This window comes from Ursus arctos, unplaced genomic scaffold, assembly GCF_023065955.2.
Source record: "Ursus arctos isolate Adak ecotype North America unplaced genomic scaffold, UrsArc2.0 scaffold_19, whole genome shotgun sequence".
NCBI classification, from domain to species: domain Eukaryota; kingdom Metazoa; phylum Chordata; class Mammalia; order Carnivora; family Ursidae; genus Ursus; species Ursus arctos.
The window spans coordinates 1,666,531-1,685,083 of NW_026622863.1; the positions used below are offsets into that span (position 1 = coordinate 1,666,531).

General features: G+C 54.5%; 1 protein-coding gene across 10 annotated transcripts in view; it reads right to left on the minus strand.

Moving 5' to 3' along the window:
• Positions 1-18,553, minus strand: part of BANP (BTG3 associated nuclear protein) — a 129,940-nt gene that overhangs the window by 15,173 nt on the left and 96,214 nt on the right. For 9 of the 10 annotated variants that reach the window (XM_026494625.4, XM_057314077.1, XM_057314078.1 and 6 more), the window contains 2 exons: positions 9,950-10,093; positions 5,152-5,783 (listed from right to left, as the gene is read on the minus strand). In XM_026494625.4, the coding sequence (XP_026350410.2) occupies positions 5,712-5,783; positions 9,950-10,093 (216 nt within the window). In that variant the 3' untranslated portion in view covers positions 5,152-5,711. Of the gene's footprint in view, positions 1-5,151; positions 5,784-9,949; positions 10,094-18,553 lie in introns of those variants that run through there. The other variant, XM_057314076.1, reaches the window with a different exon arrangement.

An 18,553-nucleotide genomic window follows, 5' to 3' on the forward strand; every position in this document is an offset into this window, starting at 1 on the left:
TAAAGAGAGAGAAAATATACTCCAGACCAGTGGAAAACAAAACAGAGCAGGGGCAGCGACACTTATGTTAAAAAAAACAAAACAAAACAGACTTTAAGTCAAAAGCTGTAATGAGACATGGTCACTGTATAATGATAAAGGGGTTAATTCACCAATACGCTGAAGGGACACGGCAACTGTAAATGTATATACAGTGGGTGATGCCGGTTTTTGAAAAGATAAAACCGACAAACCTTTAGGCAGACTCAGAAGAAAGGAGAGACTCAAACATAATTGCAAATGAAAGAGGAGACATTACTACTGATACCACAGCAATGCAAAGGATCCTATGAGATGACTACGAGCATCTACGTGCCAATCACCTAGACAACCTGGAAGTAACGGACCAATTCCTAGAAAATACAACCTACCACACTAAATCACGAAGAAATAAAATGTGAACAGACCAATAACAAGGACATTAAACAGACATCAGAACCTCCAACACAGAGAAGCCCAAGCCAGATGGCTTCGCTGATGAATTCTTTCAAACATTTGAAGAAGAATTAATGCCAATCCTTCTCAAGCTCTTCCAAAAAACTTGAGAGAACACTCCCAAACTCATTTTACAAGGCCAGTATTACCCTGATATCAAAGCCAGACGAAGACACCACAGGAAAGGAAAACTGCAAGCTGATATCCCAGATGACCGTAGATGTGAAAATTCTCAACAAAGTATCAGCAAACCATACACCATGATCAAGTGTGAGGACACGAGGGACATGAGGGTGATTCAACATATACAAATCAACAAGCATGATATACCACGTTAATAAAATGTAGAATAAAAATCATATGACCATCTCAATAGATGCCGAAAAAGCATTTGGCAAAACACAATGTCCTTTCATGATAAAAATTCTCAACAAATACAGTATAGAAGGGACATACTTAAACTTAATAAAGGCTATGTGTGACAAGCCCATAGCTAATATCACCTCAAGGGTGAAAGGGTGAAAGCTTATCCTCTAAGATCAGGAACAAGACAAAGATGCCCACTCTTCTTTTTTCCAGTTTTACTGAAAAATAACCGATATACATCACGTATAAGGCATACAGCATGATGGCTTGATTTACATATATTGTGAAAGAATTACGATAGTAGGTTCAGCTAATATCCACCTTCTTGTATACATACATGAAAGAAAGAAAGAAAGAATGAAAGAAAGAAAGAAAGAAAGAAAGAAAGAAGGAAGGAAGGAAGGAAGGAAGGAAGGAAGGAAGGAAGGAAGGAAAGAAAGGAAGAAAGAAAGAGAAAGAAAAAGGGGAAAGGAAGGAAGAAAGAAAGAAGAAAAAAGGGAAAAAATTTATTCTTGTGATGACAGCTCTTGGGATGTACTCTTACCTACCCTGTGAATCATATGGCAGCATTCACTACGGTCATCATATCATACGTCACATCCCTAGGACTTATTTGCCTTGTAACTGGAAGTTTGTACCTTTCGACGGCCTTCCTCCAACTCCCCCTCCTCCTAACCTCCACGTCTGGTAACGACAAGTCTGAGATCTTTTACTAGGAGTCTGGTCTTTTGTTTTAGATTCCACATATAAGTGTTTGTCTTTCTCTGACTTATTTTACTTAGCCTAATGCCTTCAAGGTCCCTCATATTGTTGCAAATGGTAGGATTTCCTTTTTTTCAATGGCAGAATAAGTAATTACCAATGTGTATATATACCACATCTCTATCCATCCATCCATCCATCCATCCATCCATCCATCCACTGACACTGAAGTTGTCTCCATGTCTTGACCATTGTAAATAATGCTGCTGTTAACATGGGTTTGCAGATATCTTTTTGACTTAGTGTTTTTGTTTCCTTTGGATATATTCCCATAAATGGAATCGCTGAGTCATATGCTAGTTCTATTTTTCTAATTGCTCTGGCTAGGACTTGCAGTAATGTGTTGAACAGAGGTGGCAAGAGTAGGTACCCTTCAAGGATACTCAAAAGAGAAAAGACAACCTCTTCAATAAGTGGTACTGGGTATTCACATGCAAAAGAATGAAACTGGATACACATCTTACACCACTCACAAAAATTAACGTGAAATTGATTAAAGCCTGAAATATAACACCTGAAACCACGAAACTCCTAGAAGAAAACACAGGAACAAAACTCCTTGACACGGGTAATGATTGTCTGGACAGGACACCCTACTGCACAGGTGACAAGATCAAAAAGAAACAGTGGGACTGCATCCAACTAAAAAGCTTCTGCACAACAAAAGAAGTCATCAACAAAGTGAAAAGGCAACCTATACAATGGGAAAAAATGTTTGCAAACTATCTATCTGATGAGAGATTAATATCCAAAATGCATAAAGAACTCCTACAACTCAACAGCAAAAAAACAAATAACCCAACTAAAAAATAGGCAAAGAACCTGATTAAACATATCTCCAAAGAAGATCTATGAAAGGCCAACAGGCCCATGAAAAGGTGCTTGACGTCACTAATCATCAGAGAAATCAAACCAAAACCACAATGAGGGGCCCCTGGGTGGCTCAGTCGGTTAAGCGTCCGACTCTTGAGGATGGAGAAAAGGGAAGCTTGTGTACTGCTGGCGGGACTGTAAGCTGGTGCAGCCACTAAGGAAAACAAAATGGAAGATCCTCAAAAAATAAAAAATAAAATTATCAAATGACCCACCGGTCCCACACCTGGGAATATATCCGAAGGAAACAAATTTTTTCTAAGCACAGCTTTCGATGTATTCCACAAGTTCTGATATGTCGATCCGTCATAGTTGATGGGTAATTAAAGATACCTTTCCATTTTGGCATTTTATTTGACCCATGGGTTTTTTAAAAGTACATTACTTAATCTGCAAATATTTGCAAACATACTCATTTTTTCTCATTAATTTTTAACTTAATCCCACTTGGTCAAAGAGTGCAGTCTGCTGATCTCAGTCCTTTGATGTCTGTGGAGACCTTCTTTATGATCTGGCCCGAGGCCAACTTTGATAACATTCCAGAGAGCACATGGGACGACTGGGCGCTCTGTGACTGCTGGACGCGGCGGCCTCCTGCATGCATGTCAGTTAGGCCCAGCTCCTCCATCACGCTGTTCACATATCCGCCACCTTAACGATTTCTATATACCGCATTTCTTAAACGCTTGTCAAGGATAGTAAACCTGACGTCTTGAAATTGTACAGTGTCCTGATCCCCTTTCTCCAGGGCAATAAAAAGGGGCTTTAAAACAATTTAGCTCCTTCCTGCTGGTCCCAACTGACGAAGTAATTTTTTCCAACATCTTACTGTATTTGAAAATTTCAACGTGAGACAGTTTTAGGCACAGCCTTAGACATACCTGTTTATTATTTTATTTGTCCACCCATCCTCCTCCCTTTAAAACCTCCTCCCTGATCCATACTCCGGCTCTTGAAGAAAATTCCTCACAATTTCCTTTACGAGACGGATCACCTGCAGGTGACACCCTCATTTTGTCTATATAATGTGTTTGAAGTGTCATCGTTTACTTTTTTTAATAACCTTGAGATGGAATTCATATGCTGAAAAATCCACCCTTTTACGAAGCGTCTATTTCAACGACTTTTAGTGTATTCATAGAGCTGGGCCAACGTCATCATTTAATTCCAAAACATTCTGGCCCCGCCCCACGAGCAGTCACTCCCCACTTCTCCTCACCTCGCCCCTGCACCCCTGGTCTGCTTCTGCTCGCCGCCTCTGTGGACTGGCCTATTCCAGCATTTTCTAGAAACAGGACTGTCGAGTACACAGCCTCTCGCTCAGCACGAAGCTTGTGAGGCTCGTCGGGGCTGCAGCCTGTCTTGGCGCCGCACTCCTTCTGATGGCCGAGATCACATCTGGTGTACCCATTCATCTGTGACAGACACTTGGTAGTCTCCACTTCTTGGCTAATACGAGTAACGCCACAATGCCCACTTGTGTACAGGTTTATGTGTGGACACGTGCTTTCAACGACCTTGGGTGTATGTATACCTTACACGTAGGGGCGGAAGCGCTAGGGTCGATGGTAAGTGTCCCAAGTATTCCCAAACTACATTCAGTTTTTCTGAGCATTCGAGTAGGAGCTGAAAATGTCATCCTTCTCTTCAGTGTTCTGTTGGCACTTGTCGGCACAAGCCTGTGCTTCGGACTCCGGAGGTCGCAGAGCATTTGGCCGTGCTCCCGCTACGGTCCATCCCCTGCCCGGGGGCTGTCCTTTCTCTCTGAATGCTTTCAGAATTAGCCTTGCTCTGAGTGCTTGTGTGGGGGGCAGGGCGGGGGGGGGGAGTTCAGGCGTGATTTTATTTTTCTTTCTACTTGGGATCTGTTCTGTTTCTGGAATCCCTTAAACGTGATCTTTCTTCTCTTCTCTCCTTCTGGGATTCCAGAGATTTCCATCTACAGGAGAACAGCCCCTTCCCCTGGAGGGTAGACAGAGGCACAGGATGCAGAGGCGCCATCCCATTCTCAGGAGCTGCTGCGCCAGCCCGCCGTCCCCCTCAGTGCGCCCACCCCAGTGTAAACCACCCAGCCCGGTAACCCCCTACAGCATGGCATGGGATAGGGGCGACTATTTGGGACAGCAACTTTGAATCCTTTCCGGAAAAAGCATTGAGCGGTCACAGTCTAAGTCAGTGAATACGATTTTGTGGTGGGAATCTCCCAGACCCCCCAACGTAACTACCAGAACAGAGCGGACGGGGGAGGCCAGGCACTGCTGGGGGCATGTCGGTGTGGAACTACCTTTCTTTCTAAAATTTTACACGACACGGCGTATTTCTTTGGATGTGACTTTCCCTGAGGAACCCCCGAGCTGTGACCATGGAGCTGGGAAAGGCCTGTGTCATTCGAGGTCTGTGCGCAGGAGCTCCCGCGTCACTGAGACAGGCTCCCACTCTCTCAAGGGCTGCCCGCATCTGAGAGGGCGCCCGTGGGACAGCGCTCGGCGTCCGGGGGAGCCATTCCCAGTCCTGCGCCACGGGACCGGAAGACACAGCCACAGACTTCCTTTGGAAAACACCCCACAGCTACCGTCAGCCAGCAGATAGGGCCCGTGGCACGACTCCCAAGCAGCCACCAGGAGGGAGGCCGGCCTCGGGGCGAACCATCTCTTCCGGGAAATGACACAAAGCTGCTGTGGTCATAAATACATTTTATTTCATTAGAAATGCATAATTAACAGTGTTGAGAGCATTTCCCCCTAGAAAAGTAGGTAAGCAATATTTCCATCAAAATCGTTAGTTGTCTCTGCAAATACCTATTTTCATGACACGGAACAGAGCACACAGCAAAAGGCTTCGGCTACTCCACTTTTTTTTTTCAATTTTCTGTTTTGTTATAAACACCATAGCAAATTAAAAAAAGCTGTTTGAACAGAGAAAAATATTGTAGTTCTTGATTTTCCGCACGTACTTAATGCGATCCACACTGTGCTTCCCCACTTTCTCTGGACACCAACAGTGGGACTCAAAGGAAGGGTCTTCTGGCAGGGGCGGCGGCTGTGACTGTCACGTTTTTGTTGACGGGACACTCGCCCCGTGGGTGAGGCTTCAGACGCACTTGGACAAAGCACGTGCAGTCCCCTCCGTGCAAAGCCGTGGGGCCAGGGCGCGTGGAGAACGGGGCAGCTGGCTGGAGCCGGCACTGAGCACGGCCCCGCTCTTAGGTCCTGTCGTGGGTAGGCAGCCCGTCCCGCCTACTGGATCTGGATGGCTCCATGCTCAAGCTGCATTTCAGGCTGCAGGGTGGGCTGCAGGGTCTCAGCCGTCTGCAAGAGGGGAGAGAGGAGGGCTTTCTATAAGAGTACCCACCACGCAGTCCAGGCCACTTGCAGGTCATAAAACACCAACAGCATTTGTGGTTGAAAGAAACATACAGAGCAGAGCTGGAAGGGGCCAAGGTTCGCCCCTGCTTTGGGAGAGGACTCTCCCGGGGCCACGGTCCCTCTTTTCAGAACCTTCCGTTTGCCCACGCCATCCACCGACCCTCCCGCACACGCTCTGGGGCTCGCCGAAGCCTGTTTCCCAGTCCCACCCCTGCTCATTGCTGGGGAACGCCTTCCGAGTGGTTAAACCATCCGATGTACCTAGAATCTCAGTCACCATTTTGCCTTCTTATAAAAACGGTTCCCCTGTACTGCAAAAAACCATTTTAAGGACAGTTATTTTTCTCCTTAATGAAAGAAGTTCTAATCAATGAGCTACAAATATTAAAAGGACTTCAAATGTATATTTACAGGTTGAAGAGAAAGGGAAAAACACAATTTGGAATAAGCCACCGACCATCCACCTCGAAGACCAGAATAAGCCCCCAAATAGAGATTAACAGGGCGTGGTTCTTTAGGCCCCCCAAGCTGTCCGTCAAAGGCAATGTCACAAAGACGAGACCCTCAGAGGTGGGCATTTGCTGCCGTGGAAGGAGACGCTGTCAGAGAGGCTGGGCATGAGGACATGGAGGCAGGAGAAGCAGAGCGCCAGGGATGCGGGCAGCAGAAGCCCCGAGGGCAGAGCGCCAGGGACGCGGGCGGCAGAAACCCCGAGGGCAGATTCGCCAGGGACGCGGGCGGCAGAAGCCCCGAGGGCAGATTCGCCAGGGACGCGGGCGGCAGAAGCCCCGAGGGCAGATTCGCCAGGGACGCGGGCGGCAGAAGCCCCGAGGGCAGATTCGCCAGGGACGCGGGCAGCAGAAACCCCGAGGCTGGGGCTGGTGTGGCAGCTCTAACTGCAGCTGAAGGCCGAGCTTGTGAAATGCAGGCAGCAGAGGACACCGCACACAGGCCTTCCTGAGGGTACGAGGGGCCCTGCGGGTTCCGCACTTAGCACAGCCATCACCCACACTGCCTGCAGAGCCTGGACAGCAGCCCAGGCAGGAGTAAGGAGAGGGGATGAAGCCGGGACACAGACCCAGGAGGGCCCCCACACATCTCCAGGCAAGGGGAAGCGGAGTCAGGCAGGTTGTGCTGGAGGCGGAGGGAGCAGGGGGTTACAGGCTGGGTAGAGAGGCCCCATCTGGGACGGGGAGTGCCTCCCCTTGATGACCTGGAAAGGCAGCTTCGGACTCAGGCACACAGGAGAAGGAACACAGATGAGGGGGGTGCCCACCTGGGGGGCTCAGGGAGACCCACACTCTGATGAGGACCCCCTCCATTCTCCTCCGTCCTCAAAAATGCAGCAGCCAGACCTGTGTCTCAGGCAGGAAATAGAGAGAAAGGGCTCGAACTAGATGACTCAGGAAGTTCCAGATGTTTGAGGGAACCGGAGACAGCCAGCAGCCCCGGGCAGCCATGGAGTTCGGCACTCGGGCACCCGCCTATGCAGGTGGTCACTGGGGCAGTGCCCATCACACGGGGCCAGCTCCCTGGCTTCCTGCCCACGACAAGCCAGACGGCTCCTCCAGCCCCATGGGGGCTCCTGGGATAGTCTCATCAGCCACACACAGGCATCTCCAGGAAGGAATTTAGGTACGTGACCCTGTTCTGACCAGCCGACTCAAAGTAAATCCAGTAAGAGCACCGGGCCTTCGTGCTGATAAACAGTCAGGAACCCTTCCTTCTAGAGACATGGCCCCGTCTACGGGAGGCAGCAGCGGGGCCACAGGAGAGCGAGCCCCCAAGAATGAGATGGCAGGAGTGGGCCCCAGGGACACGTACGGTGAGCCATGCCCCGGACTGCCCTGCTGCTGTCTCACCTGCTGACTGTTCGAGTCCAGGCCCAGTGGGGAAAACACCCCCGTGGGTGCACATCTCATTCTCTGGCCTGTTCCTACACATACTCATTAAGTGGGTCTCAAGAACCTGCCAGGCAGGAATCAAGACAAAGAATGCGAACAGGAAGACAAGGAGGCCAAGAGCTAAAATGGACATGGCCTTCCTCAATTCTGAAATCTGCAGAATGACCACGAACTCATGGTCCAGGAAGACGGCCTGCCACACAGCACCCCAGGTCTGCAGCACACACTGTGGGACCCTTCCACGCCTGCTGGCCAGCAGGGAAGAAAGCTGCCCGAGTGCAATGACCCCACCTAGGACCATGCAGGGCATCAGACGCAAGCTACCCAGCGTGGGAGGAGGGGGGCCCGCCGGGGCCTGACGTCCAGGATAGGTTCATGCTCAAACCACACCAAATAAGGCAGCCAAAGAGACGTCCACCTCGGTCCCCCAGTACTGTCGGCTCCTGGTCACACTCAACCCTTCTCAGCTCATCTCCAGGGTGCAGTAGGCCTCTGGGGTGCCACCACCACACAAAAGCCACACAGGAGGCGGACCCACAAGGGCCCGGGCTGTCGTGGCCACTCACGTGGAGGGGCCAGAGGAGTCTCGGGGAACAGAGAGGCAGTGCCTTCTCCAGGAAACACGTTTGCCCACGGGGGCCTCACTATGAATTAGGAGATTAGGAATTTAAGTCCTCACGGGACCGCTGAGCTCAGCCAGCCAGCCACCTGGTCACAGGCACCCCTGTTGGCTACACTGAGCTCCGTTCCGTTCCTCAGAGCCACCTCATCAGCAAGCAAAGCAAAGGAGAATTTCCTCCTCTCCTGAGCACTAGGCGCACACAGACACCCTGTATGGTGGCCGAGCAGAGAAACGTGGGGCTTCTGTTCTGAGTATCAGAAGCCAGGGGCATTGAGATACATGTGGCTTCTCGGTACCGGATGCAGAGAGGAGAGGGGTGGGCCCAGAGGACAGCAGAGCGTCCGAGAAGGCAGGCAGGAGCCGACTGGCCGTGGTCGGAGCAGCCAAGTGCCCCTACGTCAGCATGCCTCTCGGCCCAGTCTCAGCAGGAAGGTCAGCGACTTCAAGCACCACCCCCAAGCTTCGAGAACACAGGGAAAGAGCACATCTGTGGCTCCCCCCACCCGCAGCCTGTGTTCTGTGCCACTGACGACCCCCACGCTTTCAGGACCCATCCCATGTGACTCTTAGAGAAAGAGGCCCCGCTGTTCTCCAATCAGCCGACTACACCGAAAGCACGCTGTCCCCTAAAGGCCTCCAGCCGGCTCTTCACACTAGCATGGGGGGTCCGGGGGACGCTGAGGGGAGGCCACGCCACTCGTCTGGCCAAATGCACTCACCGAGGGCCAGCTCCACAAATGCATCGTATACCCCACACGGAGCTGCCTCATCTGATGCTTCAGGAGGCGCCCAGGGAGTGAGCACCGCGTTTTCCCGTGTTCGGGGGAAAGCATGGAGGACGGGAAGTGGGGACGAGAGCCACAGTCAGCAAAACCAGATGACAAGGCTGTGGCGGGCAGGGGGCAGCTGAGGCTCATACACCGAGTAGAGGGAACACCAGGCCCTATGCACGTGCCGTGCCCAGCAAGGCCTCTGGACTGCCACGCAGGAGGCATGCTGCAAAAGGCTCCCAACCAGGCCAGATAGGGCGCTCAGGACCCAGGGAAGCGCCACAGCTGGCCAGGGCCATCCTGCATTTCCCCCACAGAGGAGAGGAGCCAGCCGGGGCAAGGACCCACAACTTGCCCATGGGAAAAGGGTCAAGGCCAAGGGCTGGGGCTACAAAAGCAGGGGCCGTTGTCTGCAGGCATGCCAACCCCTGGGCTGGGCCCTGCTGTGCTCACAGGGGCAGTGAGGTCTCAGGTAAATAGGGACCCTCTCGTTCCTCAGTCCCCAGGAGCTGGCTCTGTGGGGAAGGCAGACAACTTGATTCTTGCCTCTGAATTTATAGAGAAAACAAGACACAGGATATCTCAAGAATGGCTTAACACTGGCATCTGGGCCAGGACCTAACTCTTCACCTTCAAGTCGTCGGGCATTACAAAAAATGAGTGCCTCCGTCCACACCACGCGCCTTTCAACAACCGTTTACCCTCCGCACAGGAGAATCTCAGAAGTAGAATCACCCAGGCTGTCTTCACGCCTGCAGAAGCCCCAGGACCTGTCCACAGACGGGGCGTCCGCTTCCAGAAGGGGGGACCCACCTGAGCCGCAGTGGTATGGTCAGTCACTGGAGCCAGCTGGACGTACTGGACCTGGATGTCACTGCCCTGGAGAGGCGAGCCGTCTACACCCGCAGCAGCAGGGTCGGAAGAGGCCACGGCTATCAGCTGGGCGCCCTGCAGCACCTGGAGAGACAGAGCAGACCACGGTCAGCACCGACAGCCGCGCTCAGCCAGGGGCCAGTGCTACTCTGCCGTGGCCACACGAACCCAGGGAGGTGGCCAGGCCCACCCTCCACACTGTGGGGTCCACCTGTCTCGTGCATCACTCTGAAAGAACGTCTGATTGGCAAGCGTGCGCATGTGTGGTGTGACCGAGCTATTCTGCTGCATCCGCAAGTGACCATCTCAAACAGCCACACGCTGGACAGAATGACGGACTTTCAAGCCACATAAGAAAGAGAGCAAGCAGCTCAAGTTCTCCAAGAGTAAAGCTCAGGGACGTGGCCGAGGGGTGTCTGAGAAGGCTGGCAAGGAGACGGTGGGATGTGGGACCGAGAGACCAAAGCCCCGAAGGCCTTCCAGAAATCACTGCTGTTTGAGGTTCATGGAAGGGGAGACCCCGGGGGAACAGGAGATGGCATCACATCCTCAACCCACATGCCAGACACCTTCACCGGCTCTTCCGGGCAGCCCCCTGAGCGCTCGAGAGCCAGGGAGACAAAGCCCTCTGACAGCTGACAAACGCAGTTATGAAGCAACACAGAAACGCGCATAGAGTTAGGGACCCGTGGCTCCAGGTGGCACGGGGAACAGCTCAGAGCGAGGAAGTGCCGTCAGGAAGGCAGAGACGCTGGTGGTTGGATGGGAACCCCCAGAGGATGGCAGAGACCGAGAGGAGGAGGCAGATGAGAACCCCGGGGCTGGGCTCTGGACAGCCTCCCCACTCAAGAGCACCCCCAGACCCAGGCTCCCTTCGCACTCAGCACACCTGGTGCTCCAACAGTCAGGCAGGTGGGGGGTGGTCAGGGCATCCAAGGCTTCGCATTCATGAGGGAGTTGCCATGAACTGGGGGGGTTTGTACCTGGGGTTGTATCCCTCTCCCTTCAAATTCTATGTCCATGGGACCATCCTCTGGATTTTTCTTGGCGGTCCCCAGCAGGGCAGCGACGCTCACGCTTCCTGACCAGCTCAACTGCCGCCCGCACCAATGGTCAGAGCCAGGAAGAGGGTGGGGGTACTCAGAGAGAGAAGGGGCTGTCCACTCTGGGGGAAAGGCGGGCTTGGGTACAGATTACCAAGAGTCTGTATAAAAATACGGTCTGTGGTTTTAAAACAACACTGTAGTTTTCGATGAGCAAATGTTCTATTTCTTTAACAATGAACCCACCAGTGGGGAAAAAAACAAACGATAAATCCAATTATTAGAATGAAAGATAGAAAGCTCTTAACAACTTTTTTTCTGCATCTTCAGAAACCACTTACAGAGTTTCACATTCTAATACCAGCTAGCCATGCTAGGAAGGCTGACACCCCAGACAGGTGCACAAGGTCACCCCCGGGCCCTGTGGGTGTATCCCCGACAGGCACTCTGCAGGTGGGACTAAGGTAAGGGTATCAACACAGGGAGCATCCTGGGGTATCGGGTGGACCCAATGTCACACGGGCACCTTGAAAAGCAGAGAATCTTTCATAGACGCGGAGGAGCAGAGATGCAACAGGAGGAGAGCCCTCTGGCCAACTGTGGGATTGGAGGATGGAGGACGGGCCAGAGTCAAGAATGGGGCAGGTCTGGAGGCCAGGGAGGTCGGGAGACAACCCTCCCCTGGAGCCTCTGGGAGGAGCCGGCCCGGTGATAGCCTGACGTGAGCCCTGAGAGGCCCACGCGGGATGTGGACCTCCAGACCGTGAGAGCGTGAGTGTGTGACCTTCCCTCAGCTGCTTCCTTCCAAGGAGCTGGCTTCTTGCTCCCCCAGGGCAGACCCGACAACAACAGCTCCTTTTCCATCATAAGCCATTCGTGCAATTGAGCGTTCAAAAAATAGGTGGAAAAACCGGCGAAAACCGAAGTCTCCTGTATTACTCCCTGGACCTACTCTCCACCAGACCTCTCATGGTCATATGATAAGACCTGGTGCCACGCACAGGAAGGCAGCCGGCCCCCACGCGACCCGCGGGACAGCAGCCTCGGGCCGAGCCCGGCCCCACTCCCCGCAGAGCAGAGCAGAATCAAGCGCGGGGCGCGCTCCCAGGGGACGCTCGCTCGCGGTACACCAACTCAGCCCCTGACAGCGAGGAAAGAGCAGATGGGGAAAAGACAGAAGGGAAGGGGTTCTCAGCGCACAGGAATTTGCCCCTCGGTGGGTGGAGAGGGGGAAGGAGGGGCTGGAACAGTCCACCAGCGCCCGCGGCTGCCTCACTTAGTAGGCTTCTGCTGGACCCTGGACTGAGCGTAAAAACCACGCGATGTTTGGAAACACGGGAGCAAAGACGTGAGGCGGTCACGGTTCTGTCAGCACGGCACGCCGTACAAGAGCCCTTGGTGCGCTGACTGCAGGTCAAACCATCGACTATTCGTAATGAAGGCCGTGCCATCACACAAGCGTTTTCTGAGAAGCTCTGCCTTCCTCCGGTTTTGGCGGTGAGCCAGGACCGCCCCTGACACAGGGCTCGTTACGGTTTCCTGAGGGTGAGCGGCTTCCTGTCGGCGCCACAGTGAGGCCACTCCTCATACGGCCTACACAGCTGGTCACATCGTAAGAATGAGAAGGTCAGAAAGCTCGGAATCTGTGCTACGTTATGACAACGGAGGCCGTGCCATACTGCGCCCCTGTGGGGCGAGCAGTAAACCCCTCACTGCCGAGCTGCGGGGCACATTCTGCTCTACCTTTGCCGTTGGACAACGGAGGGACGAATCATGTCACCAGCACAGGGCTCGGTGCAGGACACGGAAGGCTGCGGTCAGGGCAGAGACAGGTGCATGAGACTGGCACACAGCAGGCAGTGACCAGGGCACAAAGAGAGGCACAGACCCATGGGCTGAGAGGCGAGGACCCAGCAGGTGTCACCCCACGGGCCTCGGGGGGTGGGGGGGTCGGCCTCCCGAGCTGCTCACAAGGAAGCCAGGAGGGAGGGGACCTTCCAGCTACAGACGCACCTCCACTTGAACCATGACGTCATGACGCAGCCGTGTTCCAGAAGGGTGACACACATGAAACGGGGAAAATAAAAACAACGCTACAAAAACCAGTTGCACAGGAATCTTGCCTGCCTGCTCCGGACTGAAAGCACCTGAAAGCACCAAGCAGCCTCCTGAAATATACAGGAGGCTGAGACACAACATGTAGATTTGGGACTTAATTTTAAACTGGTGAAGAATAAAACCTATTTATGTCAAATCTGAAAGGCAGAGCCGCAAAAATGAGGTCACATGCCACTGTCACAGGGATCGGTGTGGCCCCAGAAGCAGGCACAGAAAGAGCACAATCCACTCTTGCTGTGCTGGGAGGACGGGAGGCCGGCACCTCCGCCTCCCCCTGCTCTAGGAGGAGCAGGAAGTCTCGGAGGATGGGCTTCCAGCTCCTTCCCACTCATTTGATGTTTGCAGCCTTTTCCCAACAGGCTCTGGAATGCAGAAAAATCTAACAGGAATGCGGTGGGCTCCCAGGCCAGCAGCCAGCAGCATCACCTCCGGAGGCCGCCAGCCTGTGGCTGACCTGGGCGTGCGCCCCGCTCCCCGTCCAGGCCCAAAGGCCGCACGAGAGGCACCTGTGGCCGGGAGCGTGCACCGCTGCCTTCCCAGCTTCCCACACAGCATTTCCCTGCACGACTGGAGGCAGAGCCAGTGACTGCCAGACAAGGAGAAACGGTAGAGGGTATGACCCTGAAGCGGCCTACTAAGGGAATCCTGGGTCTAAAAGCACTGTGTTTTTTGAGGGCACACATCTGGTTTTCCTCGATACACTGCCAAATTGGAAACTATTTAATACCCAACTGAAATAATGCAAAACTGGTGGAAAGCCTAAAATAAAAGCAAGAAGTCCAAGGGCTTTTCAGGAAGGTTTAGACACAGAACTCTGAACCCAACCGAGAATGCGCTCAGAGGGAACAACCAACCAACCAAAACCCTCCTGTGATCACAGTGTGATACACGTGTGTGTGCAGTACATGCATGTGTGGCCAGGAGCAGAGGCGACACCACGACCTCCACGGTGCCCTGGAATACAAGGTCACGCACTTGCCTTTGTCGTCCCCCTGGGCATCCAGCTTGGTAAGGGAACTCAGTCAATGAAGTCAATTCTCTCAAATCTAGATGTTAGTTCAAGGAGTAGAAAAATGAGGACTTGAGAGAGGGACGCCCCAAATCACTCGCGGCCAGGAGGCCCACCAGCCCAAAATCTTCCTCCTTAGTTTGCCCAGCAAGTGCCAAACACAAATTATCACTCTGGAGCTTTTAATCCCTCTGACGGGAACACTCATGTGTTTCCCAGCTTCCGCTGTGAGTGCGTTCACCAACCAAGTCGCCATGAGTACACGGTCAGGACGGAGCACAAAAAGCCATCATCGGCAGACGCAGACCGCCGCTCCTCCAGGGCCGTCCCTCAGAGCCGCAGAGAAATGCCCTGTGAGCCGCCGTCCAGATCCTGTGCACATAAAGACGCTGCGTGACCAGCAGCAATCCAAGCGGCTCCTGCTGTCTGCTCTGAGCCCATTCCAGCATCGGAGCACAAGCCTCAAACACAATCTGGGGAAAAAGCAACACAAAACCTAAAAATACAATAAAGCAGAAACGGAAGTCTGGAGATACTTGGTATTCATCCCCCATCACTCCAGATAAAGCAGCATTCCTGGGAACAAATCTTAACCATGTGTTTTAAAACCTTCCAGTAGATTGGGGCAGGGTCAATAATTCAGCAAAGTCAAATTCAAAGACCTCCAGTTTTTCCCATGGGTTCCAGGCCTTTGGCTTCTAGAAGGGGCACACGGGGTGGGCGGGGAGTGGGTGAGACCGAATAGGAGGAAAATGAAAGGTCGGTATCGATGACACATGTGAGTGGGTCACACCCACTTGGGGCCGGGAGAGGTGGCCCGGGGTCAGCCAGCCTGCCAACCTGCACACTTCGTGCCTAGAAGCAGCTGAAGGGCCAGCCACGGGCGGGCACGCCGCTTCCGCTCTCTGTCCCGGGACCGTGCTCCCGCGGCTTGGGTCACTGCTTTCACGTAGAAAACTCACTGCACAGAACAAGAAAACTTCTCATGGCGTTCGCTGTGTGGGAGGGGCAAGGCCCCCTTCCTCGAGGTCACTTCAGTAGGACGCACTCATAAGGGCCCGCACCTTAGGGGCCTACAAATGCCAGCACCCCTGTCCTCCCAGCCTGGGGGGCGGGGGGAGCCGGAGGCTGCACTGAGAGGGCGCAGGCTTCAGGGTCCTGTGCAAATGGGGCCGCACCTGGTAAGAATGATGAGCAGCCCCCAGGCCTCGAGGGAAAGGCCGGGAGAGGTCCCTCTCGCCGCAGGGCGCTCCCCAAGGGCAACGCTGAATGTGTGTGTAAACCTGAACGGTTCATCAGGCTGTAAACACACACGGGCCCGCGGTTCACGCGGCCAGATATCTGCAGTGAGCTGCCGGCTAACGGCGCCTGCGTGTTCCGCACACAGGAGGCCGTGGCCTCAATCAGCACAGTGTTTTCCTTCTACTCTGAGAAAAAAGGTTCGGAAATGGACTTCTCTGCTGAGCAAGATTAATCACATGCCAGAGAAGGCCCAGTGAGTGACAGCGTCTCCCCTGTTGGCCAGGACGGCACTTCTTCCCTCTCCAGACATCCATTCCGGAGGCGACCCCATCCCCACCGCCCAGTCTCAAGGCACAGCCTGACTGCAGGCATCAGGAGGCCCTCCCCACACGGCCCTTCATGTCACACAAACCAAGGACCGTCAGTGAGCTCAGGGGGCAGGGCGATGGGGAGATGGGGGGTAGGCGCAGGCATCTCCCCGAGGCCCCACACAATGTCACCTCACCGCAGCTTGCCCCGGGGTGCAGAGCTCGGGCTCACCACACATCTCTGTGGCACGTGGGCCCGAGGAGGGGAGCTATGGGCCCAACTGTGTCCCCCCAGATGTCTACGTCCTAACCTCCAGTACCTCTAAATATGGAACGAGGGTCTGGAAGGAGGAGATTAAGTTAAGCAGAAGTCACACAGGAATCGGATGGGTCCTGATCCAGTGGCAACTGTCTTCCCAAGAAGAAGGACATTTGGACAAGACATGGGAAGGGAAGGCTGCCTCGCGACTACAGAGGAGAGGGTGGAGGGATGCTTGGAGCTCCCCAGGAGCCGGGAGAGGCAGGCGGATGCCCCCCAGAACCCCAGAAGGAACGCAGCCCCGGGAACCCTATTTTGGACTTCCGGCCTCCCGACTGTGAGAGAGCACATTTCTGTTGATGTCACACAGTGGGGCTCACTGATTTTGGGGTGCTAGCTCAGGAACAGACTTCCCACCTTCAGACGCTCCGGTGCTGTGCAATAACCCACGCCCAGGCCACCTGGGCCACTCCAGTTGACAGAGCTCAGACCTTTTGCCTCCAGAGGACATCGTGCCAGCTCCTCCCTCTCCCTCACCCCTGCCGGCTGCTCACACGCAGGTCCTCTAGGCGGGCCGTGAGGGCAGCCTCCTCCCTGGCCCGTTCCTCCACCGGCAGGGTGGTACATTCCCTGGATGCCCTGACAGGTGCAGGGCTGGCGCTGGTCAGGTGCAGGCGGGCTCTGAGGGCAGCCAGCACACAAGAGAGGCTGCCGGGCAGGCACACGCGGAAGAACACGGTAGGGCCAGGCCGCCAACCAGAGCAGCGGGACCCTGGCAGGAGCTGCTCCCGCTGCTTAGAGACCATCGTGAGACAGCTGCCACAACTGAGACAAAACAAGTGACGGTCTCTTCAAAAGCGCAACGCCAATTTTCTATTATGAACTGGCCTCTTCCGGACCAAACTCCAGTTCGTCTGCAGGAGAAGGGGCGCCTCCTCCCCCAGGCTGACGGCATGCTCCTCCCCCGAATCAGCACGGGATCAATGCTGACTGGACCCCACGCATCCCTGGGGCTGAGCCCTCCCGGAACCCCGCCCACCTGACCGAGCGTCTCTGAAAATCCCACAAAACAGGAGGATTACTGTCTGCTCAAAAGGTGTGGGGGGCAAGTAGTCACAAATACTTTCAGGCCTGAACCCCGTTTCTGCACCCATAGCAGAGATCAGTCACAACACCCCAAATCCCTTCCAGGAACAGACTAGATGCTATGGAAGGAATGTCTGTGTCCCCCCCAAACCCCTAACTTCCAGTGTGAGGAAGGTGAGGTGCAGAGGGGAGAACCTGGGATACGATTAGTGCCCTTCTAGGAGGGGGAGACACAGGGCCTCCGCACGTGTGCACCAGGGAAGCGCACCCCCAGCAAGGGGGCCCTCATCCGGACCCACCATGCCAGCTCCTGACACCAGCCCACAGCCTGCAGGACTGTGAGAAATCAGGGTCTGGTTAAGCCACCCCATCCGTGGTGCGGGTGAGAGCCGCCCGTGCGCACACAAACAGCCCCTTCCCTCCATCCCAGCCTCTCCCACGCGCTCACACGGGAGCCCCATCCTCTGAGAACGTGCAAACACATTCACAGGGACAGAGAACAGCTCGGCTGGATGGGACACTGCTTGTCTCGAAGGCACGGGGCACCCAAGGAAAGATTAACGGACTCTAGGCATCAGACAGTGCAAACGTGTCCCTTCGGTGTAGAGAACGTCTTTCAACTTTCTCCTCGGCAAAAACCACTCACACAGCAACACCTGCCCGCTGGCCAGGGGTGGGCTGCCTCTGGGGAGGAGCGTGTGGGCCGCTGGAGAAGAGCGAGCTCACTCTGACTGGACACTGTGCTCCAAAAACGCCCACAGCCTATCCCTGCTACCACTGTGCCCTGAAACCAGGAAACCAGCAGCATGAATAACCAGGTGGGAGGGAGGGAGGGCAAGTCCCGGCCACTGAGCTGGGCCAGGGCACAGGGGCAGATACACAGAAGGAAGACGTGGAGCTCAGGCCCCCTCCCCCTGCACCCCTGCCCCGGCCAAACCCACAGAAGCCAGAGAGAGCAGCCCACGACCAGGCACGTCCTTGTCGCGCTCAGCCACAGCGCGTCCTCTCCAGGGTGCTGCCGGCGGCTACAAGGGTCACTGTGCCTACATGTGAGCAGGACTGTCCGAGCAGGGAGCCTGCAGGGAGCAGCAGGACTGGCCGGCGTCCTGGGGCCTCAGCCCAAGTCCGCAGCGCTGGGCACTTGGCAGAGACGCCATCTTGTTTGTTATCATCAGCTCCACGCTGCCAGGGAGGAAACAGAGCCTCAGAGGCTAACTCCGAGCGGGGACCACAGGCCAGTAAAAATACAAGCAAACAGAAGCAGCTTTGAGCACGGCTGTGCCAACTCCGGCCCGGCTACCTCCCAGCACGGGGCCAGAGCCGACCACGCGTGAGTGAGACGGTCAGGGAACAGTGAGGAGGACAAGCACACACTGCCCACGGGGCTCCCAACACCGCGGGAGACCATGGAGGCCAAGCCCTCGCCACCTCAGCCTCCGCGGCGAGGAGAAAACAGCCGCAGGGCTTCAGTTTCTCTCG